At 42.7% G+C, this 15,546-nt stretch overlaps 1 protein-coding gene and 1 pseudogene across 5 annotated transcripts in view; both read left to right on the plus strand.

Moving 5' to 3' along the window:
* Nucleotides 1-8,133: 8,133 nt before the first annotated feature.
* Nucleotides 8,134-8,774, plus strand: LOC148800881 (transcription factor MYB17-like; annotated as a pseudogene).
* A 5,105-nt stretch (nucleotides 8,775-13,879) lies between these two features.
* The window catches only part of LOC104610850 (lysine-specific demethylase JMJ29-like), a 64,341-nt gene continuing 62,674 nt past the window's right edge, over nucleotides 13,880-15,546 (plus strand). For 2 of the 5 annotated variants that reach the window (XM_010277673.3, XM_088903578.1), the window contains exon 1: nucleotides 13,880-15,493. In XM_010277673.3, coding sequence (XP_010275975.1) covers nucleotides 14,678-15,493 — 816 coding nt within the window. In that variant the 5' untranslated portion in view covers nucleotides 13,880-14,677. The remainder of the gene's footprint in view (nucleotides 15,494-15,546) is intronic. The other 3 variants (XM_010277672.3, XM_010277674.3, XM_088903577.1) reach the window with 2 other exon arrangements.

The following is a 15,546-nucleotide window of genomic DNA, read 5'->3' on the forward strand; positions in this document are numbered from 1 at the left end:
TAAGGGAATTAGTATATTGAGTCTTCATTATGAGTCTTATGAGTTCTCAAAGCATTGTAAGAGCACTTATCCTTAAAGTAATAAAAGATCAACTATTCCTTTTAATGTGTGGGGGCCTTATCATTTACCATGTGTGGGTGGGTATAAATATTCATACTGTTTATTGGTGATTTTTCACATTATACTTTGATTTAGCTTATGTGCTCTCCGGCTAAAGTGCCTAAACTTTTGCAACTGTTCCATGAACACATACTCGCTCAGTTTAATACCCGCATCAAAATATTCCAGTCAGACAATGCTAAGGAAGATTTTGAGAAGGACTTTACCTCATATCTTTAGAAGTTTTGGGTTATTCATCAGAGTTCTTGTACCCATAATCCACAACAAAATGGAGTAGCAGAGAGAAAAAACATATACATTGTGGAAATTGCAAGCAGCATTCCTTTTGCTATCCGTGTTCTTGTGAAGTTTTGAGGTGATGCAGTTTTAACAGCTATATACCTTATTAACCATATGCCTTCTCAAGTCTTGGGGTTAAAATCTCCCTTTGGAGTCCTCTTTCTTGATGTTGATATTTCTCTATTCTATTCCTTTGAGGTTCTTTGGTTGCACTTGTTATGTCCACATTCCCAGTTCCAAAAGACACAAGTTTAACTCCAATGCTCAGAAATATATATTCCTTGGTTATGCCTCCACACAAAAAGAGTAATGTTGTTTTGATCCCATTAGTGGCACCCGGTTTGCTTCCATGGATGTCACATTTGCAAAGTCAGTTCCTTTTTATAACCATCCTTTTGAGGGGAAGAGATCTCTTGAGTTGTTTTCTTCATCCCTTCCTTTGCCAACTCTAGATGAGTCTTCTGTTGAGCTCTCCACAGTTACAACCATCCCATGGAGGGATCTTCTCCATTGAAGTCTTCCACTCCTCCCCCCCTCCTTCTGCTAGTCTTCTAGTTGTTTCTACTAATCATATTCTCCAAAGGTGGGACCAACGGCAAAGGCTAAGGCAAAAACAAGTTAATCCCACACCTCCAATTGAGATTCAGGCGGTCCCAATTACTAAATAGAGGACATATCCATCACCTCTTCCACTAGCACCCTTGTTTCTAGACCTTGGCCTACCCATTGCTTTGAGAAAATGTACACTCATTGTATTTCCAAACACCTTTCCTACAACTTATTGTCCCCATCCTATTATGCCTTTCTATCCTCCATTTTTTCTCAATCCATCCCAAAGTCATTTTCATAAGCCTTAGCCACACTAGAGTCCTTTTATCCTTAGCCATGAGCTATGATTGGCCTCTGTAAAGAGTCCTTTTATCCCTTCCGACTAGTATATATGGCAAGGAAATGCAAGGTAAGATGTGTAGATAGAAGAAATCACTTTATGACTTTAAACAATCTCCACGCGCTTGGTTTGACAGGTTTAGGGCTGCTCTTGTTTAGTTCAGCTACACTCACACTCAATCAGATCATACCCTCTTTGATAAGAGAAAAGGCAATCTAGTGTCATTCTTTTTTCTCTTTTCCTCTTATTTTTTCTTGCATTATCTGAATTATTGTATGTGTAATTTTCAACTGAGTGATTTTAACTTGGTTTGTCCTTGAGTAATGGGTTCTCCTAAAGGAATGACATGTAGGCCAAGTTCCTTCATCCATCTCTTTGCATGAAGCGGAGGCGTGGGGTTAAATACATGATCTTTCATACAACTATATGGAAATGGGTATTGGAAATGCATTGGTGAAAAAATATGCGAGGTTTGTAGGTCTCAGGAGGACAATTATATCATAATGAAAGTGCATATATCTATAAATCTTCCTTTAAAGTGTGGTATTTTTCTTTCCCCTACTATCTAGGCAATTTTTAGTTACGATAAACTCCCATATGTTTGCTACCACTATGGGAAAATGGGCCGCCATTTAACGAATTGTAATGTTGAACCCCTTCCAGCAATTGAAGACCTTGATGCTTATTTCAATTCTCGCACAATGGAACATCCGAGGCTTTGGCTGAAGGCAGAACAAGCCATGAGAGAGGAGTGGAGATGGCCAACTTTTAGGACTTTTGCTCTAAGACTTCTTTACCAGGAAAGAGAGGAAGGATGGAACGAAAGGGAAGGAGAGCTCGATTCAAGGTGGTCGGCAACCAGACAGGCAAGAGAGGCAGGAGGGGCAAGTTGAGGGTTGGGGAGGTGATGGATGGGAAAGGGTGGCAGATGTAGAGGTCTTGAGTAAGGCTATTATTGAGGATCTAGTTGGTAAGAGTATTGATGAATCTAAAAATACGGCGGTTAGAAACTTAGAGAAGGAAGTGCAACAGCTAAAGGAGGAGTCTCAGTCCTTGGACTGGCGCTTCCCCACATACGCCACTATGCTAGTAAGATGGTCAACAAATTTGAAGTGATATGAGAGGGTTTAAAAGGTGGTGGCACAGGTAAAAGGCAAAAGATGGAAGTGAGGATTAGGATCCAAGAGGTGGATCCAGTTCAAAGTCAGGGAGTAGGTAAGTTTTTTCAAAAGGAGATGGGTCTAGATTATGGGGGACCGATTTTAGCTTTAACTTTTTCTTTTAGGCTGGTGTTGTGTAAAGATACTATCTTCATAACTATGTATCTATCGTCTTTGCAAAATCTTTGGAAGATCTTTTTTTTATGGGGGGTGAGAACAAAAGAGGGATCATAAGCTTTTCTTTATCATATACGTTGTTTTCTTACTGCAATAAAATGGGAAGTGGTGGCAGGGATGGAACTGCCAAGGGAGGAGGACTTTAAGACTTAGTTTCCAGTTGGAGCCCTAACTTGACTTTTCTTACTAAAACCAATGTTCTTCGTCTCAAACTTTAAATTTAGTCTCTTCTCTGTTTCCCAAATTACTCATTTGTTCATTCCATTTGGCTTATTTGGGGGATTTTTGTTTGTTGGAAAGTCAGTTTCAATATCTCTGTGCACAAATCCTTACCTTTTTGAAAATGGTTTTAAGCCCTAATTCCCCTCAGTGGCTTCTGGTTTGTATGTATGGGGAGCCTGATAGAAAGCTCCGACGTTCCTTTTGGGAGGGTATCTATAATTATATCTCTCGGCTGAACCTCCCGATCCTAATCACAAGAAACCTTAATGAAGCGAACTAACTGGATAAGGATGGGTAAGTTTCTTCGGTTCAAGGCCTAACCTCTAGCAAAATTAAAGTTATCCCACACTTCATCAAGTTTATTAGAAACCCTAGGGTTGTACATGGTTCGGTTCAGTTAGGTTTCATTTTTTTATGCCAATTGAACCACTATTACCAGTTTGACCATTGAACTGACCGAAATTGACTGAAAAAGAGATAAAAGCAATTGAAGTTTTGTTTTACACATCGGTCGGTTTAATCGGTTAACCAAATAGGAGATGGAGGTGTGTTTCTTCAAGAAATTGTTTAGACTATTTGGAATGATGATGGTACAATACTATGGGTCCTACTTTCAATTAAAAAGCTATTTACCAAAAGTTTGTAATCGTTTTTCAATTTTTAAAATAAGTAATTTATTTAATTGAGACTTGAGAGTTAAATAGCATCAATTGACCACTTTTTAATTTTGATTTTGGTTTTTACTTTTTACCTAATGGGAGATGTAAGATGTGGCAATTGAGGTGTCAAAAAGTGGGAATGGGAAGAGGTATTAGATGTGAGAAATAAATAAGATAATACTAATCACGGGAATTTTTTTTTTGGGATATGCACCACAAATCCCATATTCGGCATCCCATGTTCCTCTTATGAAATATATCGACTGGTTATCGGTTTACATAGATATATATACACAACTGACCCAGTTCATTGGTTTTTAGTATTTATCAAACTAAAACTGGTTGACTCTTTTTCAAAAACCAACTATTTTTGGGTCAAGTTGGTTCGGTTTGATTGGTTCATAAAATTATATAAACAGCCCTACTTGGACCTTCAGCAAATCCAAGCTACCGGAAGAAGAATTACCTAGTCGCGGTTTATCAAGGGTAAGGCTACTTGACATAAGACTCTAGATAAAGTTATGGTTTCTATGGATTGGCACCTTCTTTTTCGTTTTGCTTCATTAACCCTAGGACCCATCACCATGCTCTCTTTCTTGATCTAATCATTCAAGAAGTTAGAAAACCAAAACCCATATAGTTCTACCAAATGTGGCTTCTTAGGGAGGACTACCAAAATTTAATCAAACAAAGTTGGAATCCTAATCAGGAGGGCTATGCTGCAATAGGAATTCAGAAGAACCTGATGAGGCTCACTAATAAGTTAAGAGTGCAGAATAAAAATGTTTACGGAAATATTAATGAAAAACTTCAATATATTGACAACCCTTTAGAAGCCATTCAATTAGAAAACTAAAAATGGGAACCGATGATGATATGAAACAGTTAGAGATAGAGAGGGATGTCCTTCTTCGGTGCTAAGAGTTGTATTGGAAACAAATTTTCAACTTTCGTTACAACAGGGCAATAGGAAAACACAACTTATTTTCTTAGAATGGCTACCATGCATCAAAGGAGGAATAAAATCTCTTAGATTAAAGACAGCAAGGGACAGTGGCTAGTCATTAGAAGATCTATAGAATAAATGCGGATTACTTTGAAGACTTGTATGCCTCTTAAGGCTATCAAGATCTAGAAGACCTTTCAAGATCTATTCACCCTTGTTATAATAGACCAGGAGAATGGAGACTTGTTGATTATCTGGCTAAAGGAGGATATAGAGAAGGCCATGTTTAGCATAGGAAGTCTTAAGGCCCCCGACCCCAATGGGTACCTGATGGGCTTCTTTAAAACTTTTTGGGATCTCTTCAAAGAAGACATTGTCCTATTGGTTCATGAATTCTTTAAGAATGGGTACTTTTCTAAATCTTTAAACAATACCTTTATCACCTTGATTCCTAAACGACCCAGATGCAACCAGGTCAAAGATTATTGACCATTAGACTTTATAATGCGGCATATAAAATAATTTCAAAACTTTTGGCCAATAGGCTTCCACCCCTACTTGATAAATGTGTTTCCCCCTTCAAAATGCTTTTGTCCAAGGTAGGCAAATCCTAAATAATGTGGTCATCACTCATGAAATTTTCCATTACATGAAGCATAATAGGAAAGGGTTGGTGACTATGGCCATTAAGGTTGATATGCTAAAAACTTATGATAGGACCAAGTGGGACTACATCATAGAGGTCATAAGGGTTCTACATTTTTATGAGGCCTAGTGCAAAATCGTTTACTACTGTAGGTCCATGGTATCTTTTTTTGTTTTAGTCAATGGGGTGGTAGAAGGGTGCATTACTCCCTTTAGAGGCCTTAGGCAAGGGGACCCCTCTCTCACTCTACCTATTTATCCTCGATATGGAAGGATCCTAACTAAATAAAATGGGTCATAGTGCAATAAAGGGCATAAAAATCCATAGAGAAGCTCCTTTTATATCTCATTTTATTCTTTTGCATATGAGGTGTTATTGTTTGTTAGAACTCAAAGGGACATAGCTGTTAACCTTTTGGATATCCTAAATAAATTCCAGAGAATGTCTGGCCAAGTAAGGAACTGTGGTTAGTAAAAGCGTGAGCCATAAAGGAGCAGAGTTGCTTAAAAAAAGTTAAAAATGGGGGGCCTAGAGTGTCAATCTAGATACTTAAGAATCCCCTTAATCTGAAAAGGAACAAAGCAAACTCAATAGACTTCATCCTGAACCAACTTGCCTCTAAGCTAAATAATTGGAAAGCGGCTGCCCTATTCCAGGCTGAAAAATTGGTTTAGGTTAAATCAATTTTGCAAGTTGTCCCAAATCATACATTGTCAAATTTTACTCCCTGATTCTATAAATGGCAAAATTGATAGAATCCAAAGGGATTTCTAGTGGAACCATAAGAAGGATTCTAAACCTCATCACAATGCTAAATTGGGAGGTTATCTTTTCCTCGAAAGCTTTGGGTGGCTTGGGCTTAAGGAAAGTTAAAGATAGTAATAAAGTCTTCCAGTGCAAGGCGGCTTCTGCTTTGTTGAACATAAAGGAGTCTTTGTGGGTCAAACTTCTCAAAGACCGGTACTTAAAGAATAAGAAGCTCTTCCCCTACATAATTAAAAAATAATTCCTCTTTCTTTTGCAAAAGCTTAGTAAAAGCCTTAATGGAAATCTTTCCTCTCTTGGAGTATAAGGTGAATCCCAATGGGGAAGTTTGGTTGTGTGGTAACCCATGGATAAACAACTCTTGATGATGCACAATCCGGCCGGTCTTAGCTGTCAATGACCTTGCCTCTGAATCGAATAGCGGGGACCTGAAACGTAGGAGACGAAGAAGCTCCGGGGAGAACCCGGTGTAAAGGCTCCGAAGCTTAAGTTAGGATCTTTCAAAGGCAAGATAAACCAGATAGCGCAAGGTTTTGCATACCTCCTCTTTGGGAGTGGAGCGCCTTTTATAACCACCTCGCGCACTCACTCCTAGACTCCTGTCAGGTCGGGAATGAGTATTTTCGTGCTTCTGCCAGTCCGGGCGCCATCGCCTCTGCTGTGGCATAACCGTCGCTGCTCCTTTTGTCGGAGTCGTCTCTGTACTTTGGAGGCAGTGGTGGTAGGTGACGGTAGCAGGTGGTCGTTGGAAATGCGGCCGTCAAGCGTCAGATCCCAAGTCAGTCAGTGCGCCGCCCCTGGATACGGACTCCCTCGGTGTCAGGTACGGCGTGGTTCGTCTAGTTCAATGCTCCGGAAGCGACGTGCCTGGAGTGATGCGTAAGGCAGTCTCAAGTTTGGAGAAGGGAAGGCCCCGAATTGTCATAAGACGGGCCCGCTCGGGTCTCTGCTTTGTGTGACGGGGTCAAAAGGGAGAGTTCGGGCTCCTCGCAGGGAGTCCGATCACTAAGTAGGGAGTTCGGGCCTCTTGCTAAGGAGCTCGGGCACTAAGTAGGGAGCTCGGGCCTCTTGCTAGGGAGTCCGAGTACTAAGTAGGGAGCTCGGGCCTCTTGCTAGGGAGTCCGAGCTCTAAGTAGGGAGCTCGGGCACTACATAAGGAGCTCGGGCCTCTTGCTAGGGAGTTCGAGCTCTAAGTAGGGAGCTCGGGCCTGCTGGTCCCTTCCCTTTGGCGTTTGTACCCTCGGTATGGTCTTGAGTTTCGAGCTGCTTGCCTTTTTTGCCACGTGCCGCGATTTGCGAGGTCGGGCCAAATCTTCCTTCATCAACTCTATTGGCTTTACAAATCCTATGGGACCCCTTATGAGGGAACAATCCCGCCTCACTCTTGCAAAGGTGTTATATATGAATGATCTTGGGATTTAACAATATCAACCCAACATTTTAATCAGGACAAGACCCATTGGATCACTCATGACCCATATCTTTAGGAGTCCTATTAAGAACTTGGACTTTAGGAAATAAATGAACATTCTCTTTAGGGTTTGTTATCCATTATTTGGTGAAGGGACGTATCCCTAAAAGGAACCCTGATATTCTCTACCTAATTATGAAAGTATAGGCCCTCCCTGTTCTCCCCATGTATAGAATGTTCCTTTGGAGGATCATTCAAGGTTTTGTGGTCACTACTGAGATACTAAAACTAAAAGGGGTTGCCTGTTCTTCTCTTTGTTGCTTTTGCAAATCTGAAAATTGAGTTGCATTCCATCTTTTCTTCCTTTATCCTTTTTGTAAAAGCAATTTGGTCTGTCTATCCTATGGGTTCAGTGATTAACATGGTAGCAAATTATATCTCATATACTATTCTCTATGCCCTAAACTCCCTTGAAAATAAGAAAAACAAACTAGATTTCTTAATTTGGCTCTCTATAATTGCTTATTATATATGGTGGTTTAGAACTCTGCAAACTTTTAAGAGCAAATCCTTGAATTGTGAGAAAGCTCTATTCCAAATTCAAAAAGTAGTGAGGGAAGTTTTTAAATTCTCCCTACACTTGGATAAAGACCTGGAAGGGGTTTTTGACCAAATTCCTCAGCAAGCCTCTTGGAGACTGCTTTCCTAAATAGCAATTTTCTCTTTTTTATGTGATGGTAGCCTTAAATGAAATGGTCAGGGGACTTATGCTTTTGTGTGCATGTCTAACTCTAGCTCTTTTGTGGCAATAGTAGGGAAAAAATAAGTGTGGATTGAACGGTCCAAGAGGTGGAGTGACATGCGATCGAGGAAGTTCTGTCTTTTGCTGCTCTTAAAAGATGCAAGTACATTTCACCCTGGTTGTTATTACTTTTCACCGCTGAAAAGTAAAGGACACAAGAGAAAGGGAACCGTTGCAAATCCTAGCAAGGTCAAGTTGCATGGCCTTCCTGGAAACAAGTGGGCTGCCATAGCATCCTGGTTTCCAGGAATAATGAGTAACGAGATCAATAATTTCAAGAAACACCCACTTGAAGGAGCACCCTCTTTCCATGGGTTTCGAATGCACGCTCTTCTCGCCCTTTCCTTTAGACTTATAGTCACTCCACCGACATCTCCTTCAACGCACCATATGGCACAATGAAAAAGCACTAGGATTGAAGTGGAGGCTCGATTGTCAAGGGAATCGTTACTCTCAAACCATTCATCATCTTATTAGAATCCTAATAGTAATTACTTTCTCCGCATTTGGAATTTTGAAAAATTGGGGAATCGTTTTGGAGGGTAAGCAGACCATAACCATTGACATGTCAAAGCCCCTTGTCATAGGCATCACCATCAACGGAATGGGAACTAGGAATGAGTATAGAGGTGGTGCCCGCAGCTATGGTTGTTGCACTTACAACAGATTGGATGCGAAAGAGGTTGCAACTAGGTTAGATTGATCGAGCTAGATTAGTCATCAGAGGTGTCATTGCAGATGTTCTTGCATGGGCAAATGGGAAGTTTCTCATTGCCTAACATGCTAAGTGAAAGCTTATTGAATTGTGCCATTTGAATCATTATTTGGAAATTAGAGAAGCCAAGAATATTACCATATGATGAGAGCGGATTTTAGCTTGTAGACTATTATGAGAGTACTGACTTAAGCATCAGAGCGACCTCGCCGGGTTAGCCACCCCGGGTCCTCTGACATTTGGTTCCTTGCAGGTCTCTAAAGAGCAACGAAGCTCATCAATTCAGCTCGCCACCTGGTCAGGCCAGCACCTCACAGGCAGCTCGGCACCTGGTCATCCTAGCACCTCACAGGCAGCTCGCCACCTAGTCAGCTCGCCACCTCATAGGCAGCTTAGCACTATAGTCAGCTCGCCATCTAGCCTGCCTAGTTTGACTCAGCTCGACAACCAAAGCTCTTCACTTCGGCCTGAGTCATCGGCCACTTGGAAGCAGACCAAATGATGAGGTACTTAGCCAAATCAATACTTAACCAAAAATTCATTCTATAATTGGCACCGTCTGTGGGAAACGCTACAAAAAGCTAAGTTCTCATCCTCTAAAAGGCTAAGTCATCTTTTTCCAGAAAGCTAAGTCCTCAAATTTTAGAAATTAAAGCTCTCGCTTTACAGTTTCCATCTTTTATGAACTCAAAGACTATGCAGGAAGTTGATAGCTAACAGACTAAGCAGCTCTACCAACTTTATTTAACTCAGATAAAGCCTCATCAGTCCTCTTCGCGAGGTCCCCCCTACAAAGATGAGCTATTAGTGGCTTCCGCGGGAGTTGGCAGTCAACAGACTGCATGGACGCCATTGCTGGTCGAGCCTTCCAAGGCTCCCGTGTGAGCTGGCGACCTAAAGTCAGTAGTGCTGCCCCCGTAGGTCGAGCTCCTAGTAGCTTCTTGTAGGAGTGGGTGACAGGCGTCACGAGGCTGATGCAGTGCAACCATAGCACTAAAGTACTGAACTGGCGAAGACCTCAGTACCACATAAGATCCAGTCACCTCTTCGGCTTGGGCAAAACCAAGGGTAAGGAGAGTGGACTGCGAGTTGCTCCCAGAGCCTAAAGGCTAAAGTGCCGAATTGATAAAAGACCTCGACACCACATAAGACTCAGTCACCTTTTCGGCATGGACAAAATCAAGGGTAAAGAGAGTGGACTGCGAGTCGCTCCCAGAGCCTAAGGGCCAAAATACCGAACTAGCGAAGACCTCATCACCATATAAGACTCAGTTGCCTCTTCGGCATGGGCAAGATCAAGGAGAGTGGACTACGAGTCGCTCCTAGAGCCTAAGGGCCAAAATACCGAACTAGCGAAGATCTTTTCACCACATAAGACCCAGTCGCCTCTTCGACATGGGCAAAATCAAGGAGCAGATTGCAAGTCGCTCCCATAACCTAAGGAATTGAATCGACGCTTATGAGCTCATCTAATTATTCATTATGGGCCAAAAGGAGAAATCTACTATCTTCGCCGAGTTACTTTCGGCTCGGGAGTGGGGGGCAAATGATGAGGGCAGATTTGGCCCTCCAATGATATTGTGACATAGGGCACAAACGTGGCCCGACACAGGCGCGGCCTGGCAGCCTGGCCTAGGCGCCGACCTGGCGACCTACGAGGCGTGCTCACCGACAAATTCGACATGCACATCCTAACACTCCCACGATCCTTGGAAGTTGGCCCACGTACTAGGGGTGGTCAACGTGCGTGGCGGTTATCTCTAGGAATCTCGAACCACTTAGACGACCTCATAGAAATCTCGGATATGGTGCGTGAAGCCCACGCCAAACAATGCCTATATAAAGGCACCAACCCCATAAGTAAGGGGGAGGTTGTAGCTCTCAGACTTTGTGATTTTTAGCTCGCAGGTTATTATGAGAGTACTAACTTAAGCATCGGAGCGACCCTCGCTGGGTTAGCCCCCCCGGGTCCTCTGACATTTGGTTCCTTGCAGGTCTCTAAAGAGCAACGAAGCTCATCAATTCAGCTCGCCACTTGGTCAGGCCAGCACCTCACAGGCAGCTCGACACCTGGTTAGGCTAGCACCTCACAGGTAGCTCGCCACCTGGTCAGGCCAACACCTCACAGGCAGCACCTCACAGGCAGCTCGACACCTGGTCAGCCCAGCACCTCACAGGCAGCTCGGCACCTGGTCAGCCCAGCACCTCACAGGAAGCTCGGCACCTCATAGGCAGCTCAACACTATAGTCAGCTCTCCATCTAGCCTGCCCAGCTTGACTAAACTCGGCAGCCAAAGTTCTCCACTTCGTCCTAAGTCATCGACCACTTGGAAGCAGACCAAATAACGAGGTACTTAGCCAAATCAATACTTAACCAAAAATTGATTCTTCACCATATTTTGGGCTAGATGGACGGGGTTTGTGCCGCACGCACTAGGTATGCACATGGCTATCCTACCAAACGTTTTCGTTGAACAGATGCAAGACAATGCATTCCTACATTGCACATTAGGATGGTCACTAATCCAAGTTAAACCCACTATGACTCTATGAGCTTTGTCTTTGCGGTGTCGGTCACCAACTTTCTCACTACATCTCCATTGTTTGCCATGGTTGTAGACATAACAAGAGGGGAAAAGGGTGGGTGAGTAAGGGATGTTATTTCCCAAATAGTTTGAATGGAATATGCAATCAAATGCCTAAGGGTATTTTTGACTACAAAAGGGGTAGTTTTGTATTTTCGAAGAATCAATAGCGTCACGTGATAGCACATTCTAGCGGATATTAACAGGGAGTTCACGGTAAGGATCAGATTTGTCCATTGTTAGAAATGTTTGGAGTCCTTTAAGTAATTTCTTAAATAGTAGGGTAGGTTTGTGTTAATTTGATAGACCATAAGGGTATTTTAAGTATTTAGCTCTAAAATAAAATGTACTTGTATATAAACCATATAAAATATACTTCTTATATTATGAGCTAGACTAGGCCTCGGTAGGGTTTGAAGTGTGAGCCCCAAGCCCAACATAGAATTTATAAGTTTGATGCAGGCTCGAGCCAAAAACTATGCGGGTTGAGTCAGCCGGGCCAAGAATGATCATCTGACTCACCCCTATGAATAGACCTGGTAATTGGGTTCCATGGGTCGGGTTTGAGTTGGGTCAATATGCTTCGGGTTGGGTCATAATCTTTAAACCTTAACCCTAAAAGTTCAGGTTAGTGTCCCATGAGTCAATTTAGGTCGTCCATAAAAATAATTGAAAATTTGAAAAATAAATAAAAAATACATAAAAATATTAAAAAATTAACCTTAAAAATTTCAAACATAAAGTAAAAAGGTTAAACATTTAACAATTCAAACTTAAATAATAAAGAGTAAATACCGAATAGTAAAAATTAAAAGTAAAAACTTTTAATAATATATATAAATTATAATAATTAGACCAGATAATCGAATCAACGGATTGACTCATGACCCAAATTGTTAAATATAAAACTCTAGAGAGCGCGTTCTGTGGACCAGTGGGTGCACTGGACGAATGCACCCTCCAATGAGAGTTGACCACGTCAGTTGGGCGAAAAGAAACTAACGTTAACGCTTCACATGGCCGTTAACTGAAGTGACCGGTTGAACCGGATACAATTGAGTTCTCTTATTTGACACGATTGCAGAGAGATGCAGAGAGATAAACCGTCTGTCACCTCCGCGTCGAATTCCGACGGATTTCCTGATTTCTTCTTCTTCAGCATCTCCATTCTATTACTTTGGCTTTTTCTGCCCTTGGATTCTGATTTCTGAATTCCACTGAACTGCCAGAATCTGACGGACAGGGACCAAATTAGCCATTGTTCGGACCACAGAGTCAGGGGCTATCAGCGGAGCTGCCGTTATAACCTTCCAGCGCAAGAGATTGCGGTATGCATCCCGTTAACCCGAGTGGAATGTTTCTGGTCAATCCATTGGCATGTAACTTAAGCTGCGTGAGATTTTTAAGATTCACAATTATCGGCGGGAATATTACTGATTAAATCATTGCTGGAGAGTTCTAGTTTGTGAGCAGTACAAGATTCCCGATACTTGTTGGAATTTGTCCTTGGAGACTGCAATTCGAGAGATAGAGCCAGTGCAGCTTCCGGAGCTTCAGAACCTCCAATGGGAAAGGACTCGCATCGAATTGATTGTCTCCGAGACTCAAGAGGGCGAGATTGGTCAGGTTTTCTAGTGATTTCCATGGAAAATGACTCGAAAGTCCACTGGCATTTAGACAGAGGAGCTCTAATTTGCCGAGAAGAGAGATCGGGCACCCTTCCGGAGAAAAGATTGAAACCGAGATCCAAATGCTGCAGTCTAGTGCAATTGTTCAAATCCTGTGTAATGAGTCCGTGTAGGAAATTGCTTCCAAGGTAGAGCGCCCGCAGGGATGAAAGCTGACAGATGAAATCGAGTGGAAGGACTCCGACCAAACGCTGATTGGGCAAATTGATTCCTGTCACGGATCCTTCGGAACCGCATAAAACTCCGGTGAAGTTGCTGGGTGCATTTTCCGCTGTCTAGGAATGGAAAGCATGTGTATCAAAAAAATGAAGAGTGGCTTTGAATTTGAGTAAGATATCAAATTGAGCGACTCGAAGCGACCTTCTTCGTTGGGCGACTTCTTGGAAGTTGAGCGAAGATTCGGACACTCTCGCCACCGGTGGTTCCGAGTGGACGGACGCTGGTGTGGATTGAGCTCGCTGGTGTGTGGGGTAGGGTTCGATAGAGAGGAAACAGAAAATGGGAGGGAGGGAGGGTTAGAACTGAAATATTTTTTTAGTTCATTTTGTGTCCGGTTCAACTGGTCACTCTAGTTAACGGCCATGAGAAACGTTAACTTTAGGTTCTTTTCGCCCAACTGACGTGGTCGAATCTCATTGGAGGGTGCACTCGTCCAATGCACCCACAGGTCCACAGAACGCGGACTCAAAATCCTAACCATGTTTTTTCAATTTGGGTATGGATTGAGCTCGCTGGTGTATAAGGTAGGGTTCGATAGAGAGGAAACAGAAAATGGGAGGGAGGGTTAAAACTGAGATATTTTTTTTAGTTCATTTTGTGTCGGGTTCAACTGGTCACTTTAGTTAACGGCCAAGAGAAACGTTAACTTTAGGTTCTTTTCGCCCAACTGACGTGGTCGAATCTCATTGGAGGGTGCACTCGTCCAGTGCACCCACCGCTACGCGGACTCAAAATCCTAACCATGTTTTTTCAATTTGGGTTGGATCGGGCTTGCGGGTTGTGACAACTTTTTGCGAGGTCTCCTACTGATTACGATTTACGACACCGCTTTGGGAATTCACGTCAAGATGCGGCTCATTGCAGAATTTCCGAAACTGCCATGTAAAACAGTGTACTTCCGTCCGTAGTTTCCTTCATTGCTCCCAAGTCCCAACTCCCTTGTCCTTACGGTGCACTTTTTTGACAATTAACGATTGTATACTGTAACGATCGGTTGATGATTACTGAACGGTGATGAATTTGGTGTCGTATGTTAGGTGGCGTTTAGTTACAGTGTGGTCGACCGCATGTAATCAGTGGCCGAATAGTTGACACGATTTGAGTTGACGTCTTGGCGCCAAGCTTACCTGTCACGTGAGTTTTTGGCTATTATGAGCTCTGGTGCGCAGGTTAGAAGAAAGAACTTCGTTTTTATTCTTTTCTTTTCTTTTTTTTTATCCTTTTTCTGTTCTATACAAATACAATAGAACTCTTCTCTCCGTCTCTCGGCTTCTCCGTTTTCGAGGGAAGGAAATCGTTCTCTCTTTGGCGGGACAAAGCGGTATTTTTCAAAACCAGTATTGCTGAGAACAGGAAAAAGTGTTTTTCCGACCTTTGGAACTCGGGTTTTCGATATGTCTGAGACGAAAAACGATACGGATAGCGATCGAGACACTCCTCCTGACGAACTGCGTTGCAAACGTAGCGACGGGAAGATATGGCGATGCAAGAACTGGAAAATTCAGGGAAAGTCTCTCTGCCAAGAGCATTACTTGAAGATGCAGACGCGTGCGCTTGAGAGGAAAAAGGAGTCCCATAAAGCGAAGAATAAGCGGGGGAACCGGAATTTTTCGAAGAAGAGGGGGCGAGGGAAAGACGGTTTTGAGAGTGAAGAAGAAAGCAATGAGGAGTTTGCGGTGGAGGGAAAGAAACGACGGAAGAAGAAGAAGAGTGAGGCTTCTGATAGGTCGGTTAACATTGGAAGAACCTTGAAGGTGGAAATCGATTCTACGAAGAAAAAGAAAATGGTGAGACGGAAGAGGGTAGTGAAGCGTGAAGTTTCGGAGCAGGAGGAGGATGGGGATTTTGTGGATACAAGAAGGACGGATTCTTCTTCAGCTAGGGCTTCAAACGGTTTGAAGAGGCGTGGTTTGGGTTGGGGGAAGAGAATTGCAACTGCGAACCTAAAAGGTGAAGTTTCGGAGGAGGAAATGGGGCCAGAGAGGAGAAATAATAAGTTTAGTGGGAGGAAAATGGCACTGGCGAAGGTGAAGCAAGAGGTTTTGGATGAGGGGGAGAGGGAGTTCGGGGGTTCGAATTCGGCTAGGGTTTTGAGTGGTGGAAGTGGTCTTGGGACAGAGACGACAATGAGATTACGGAAAAGGACAGTGGAGAATATGGAGATGATGAAACACGTAGGGCTGGGGAGCGGAAAGAAGAGAAATCAATATGTAAATCCTTATTTTTTGTCTTGATGTTTTTGATTTCTTTGTTCTGTAATTGA

The sequence above is a fragment of the Nelumbo nucifera genome, chromosome 4 (genome assembly GCF_055504915.1).
Source record: "Nelumbo nucifera cultivar China Antique chromosome 4, China Antique-T2T, whole genome shotgun sequence".
NCBI classification, from domain to species: Eukaryota; Viridiplantae; Streptophyta; class Magnoliopsida; order Proteales; family Nelumbonaceae; genus Nelumbo; species Nelumbo nucifera.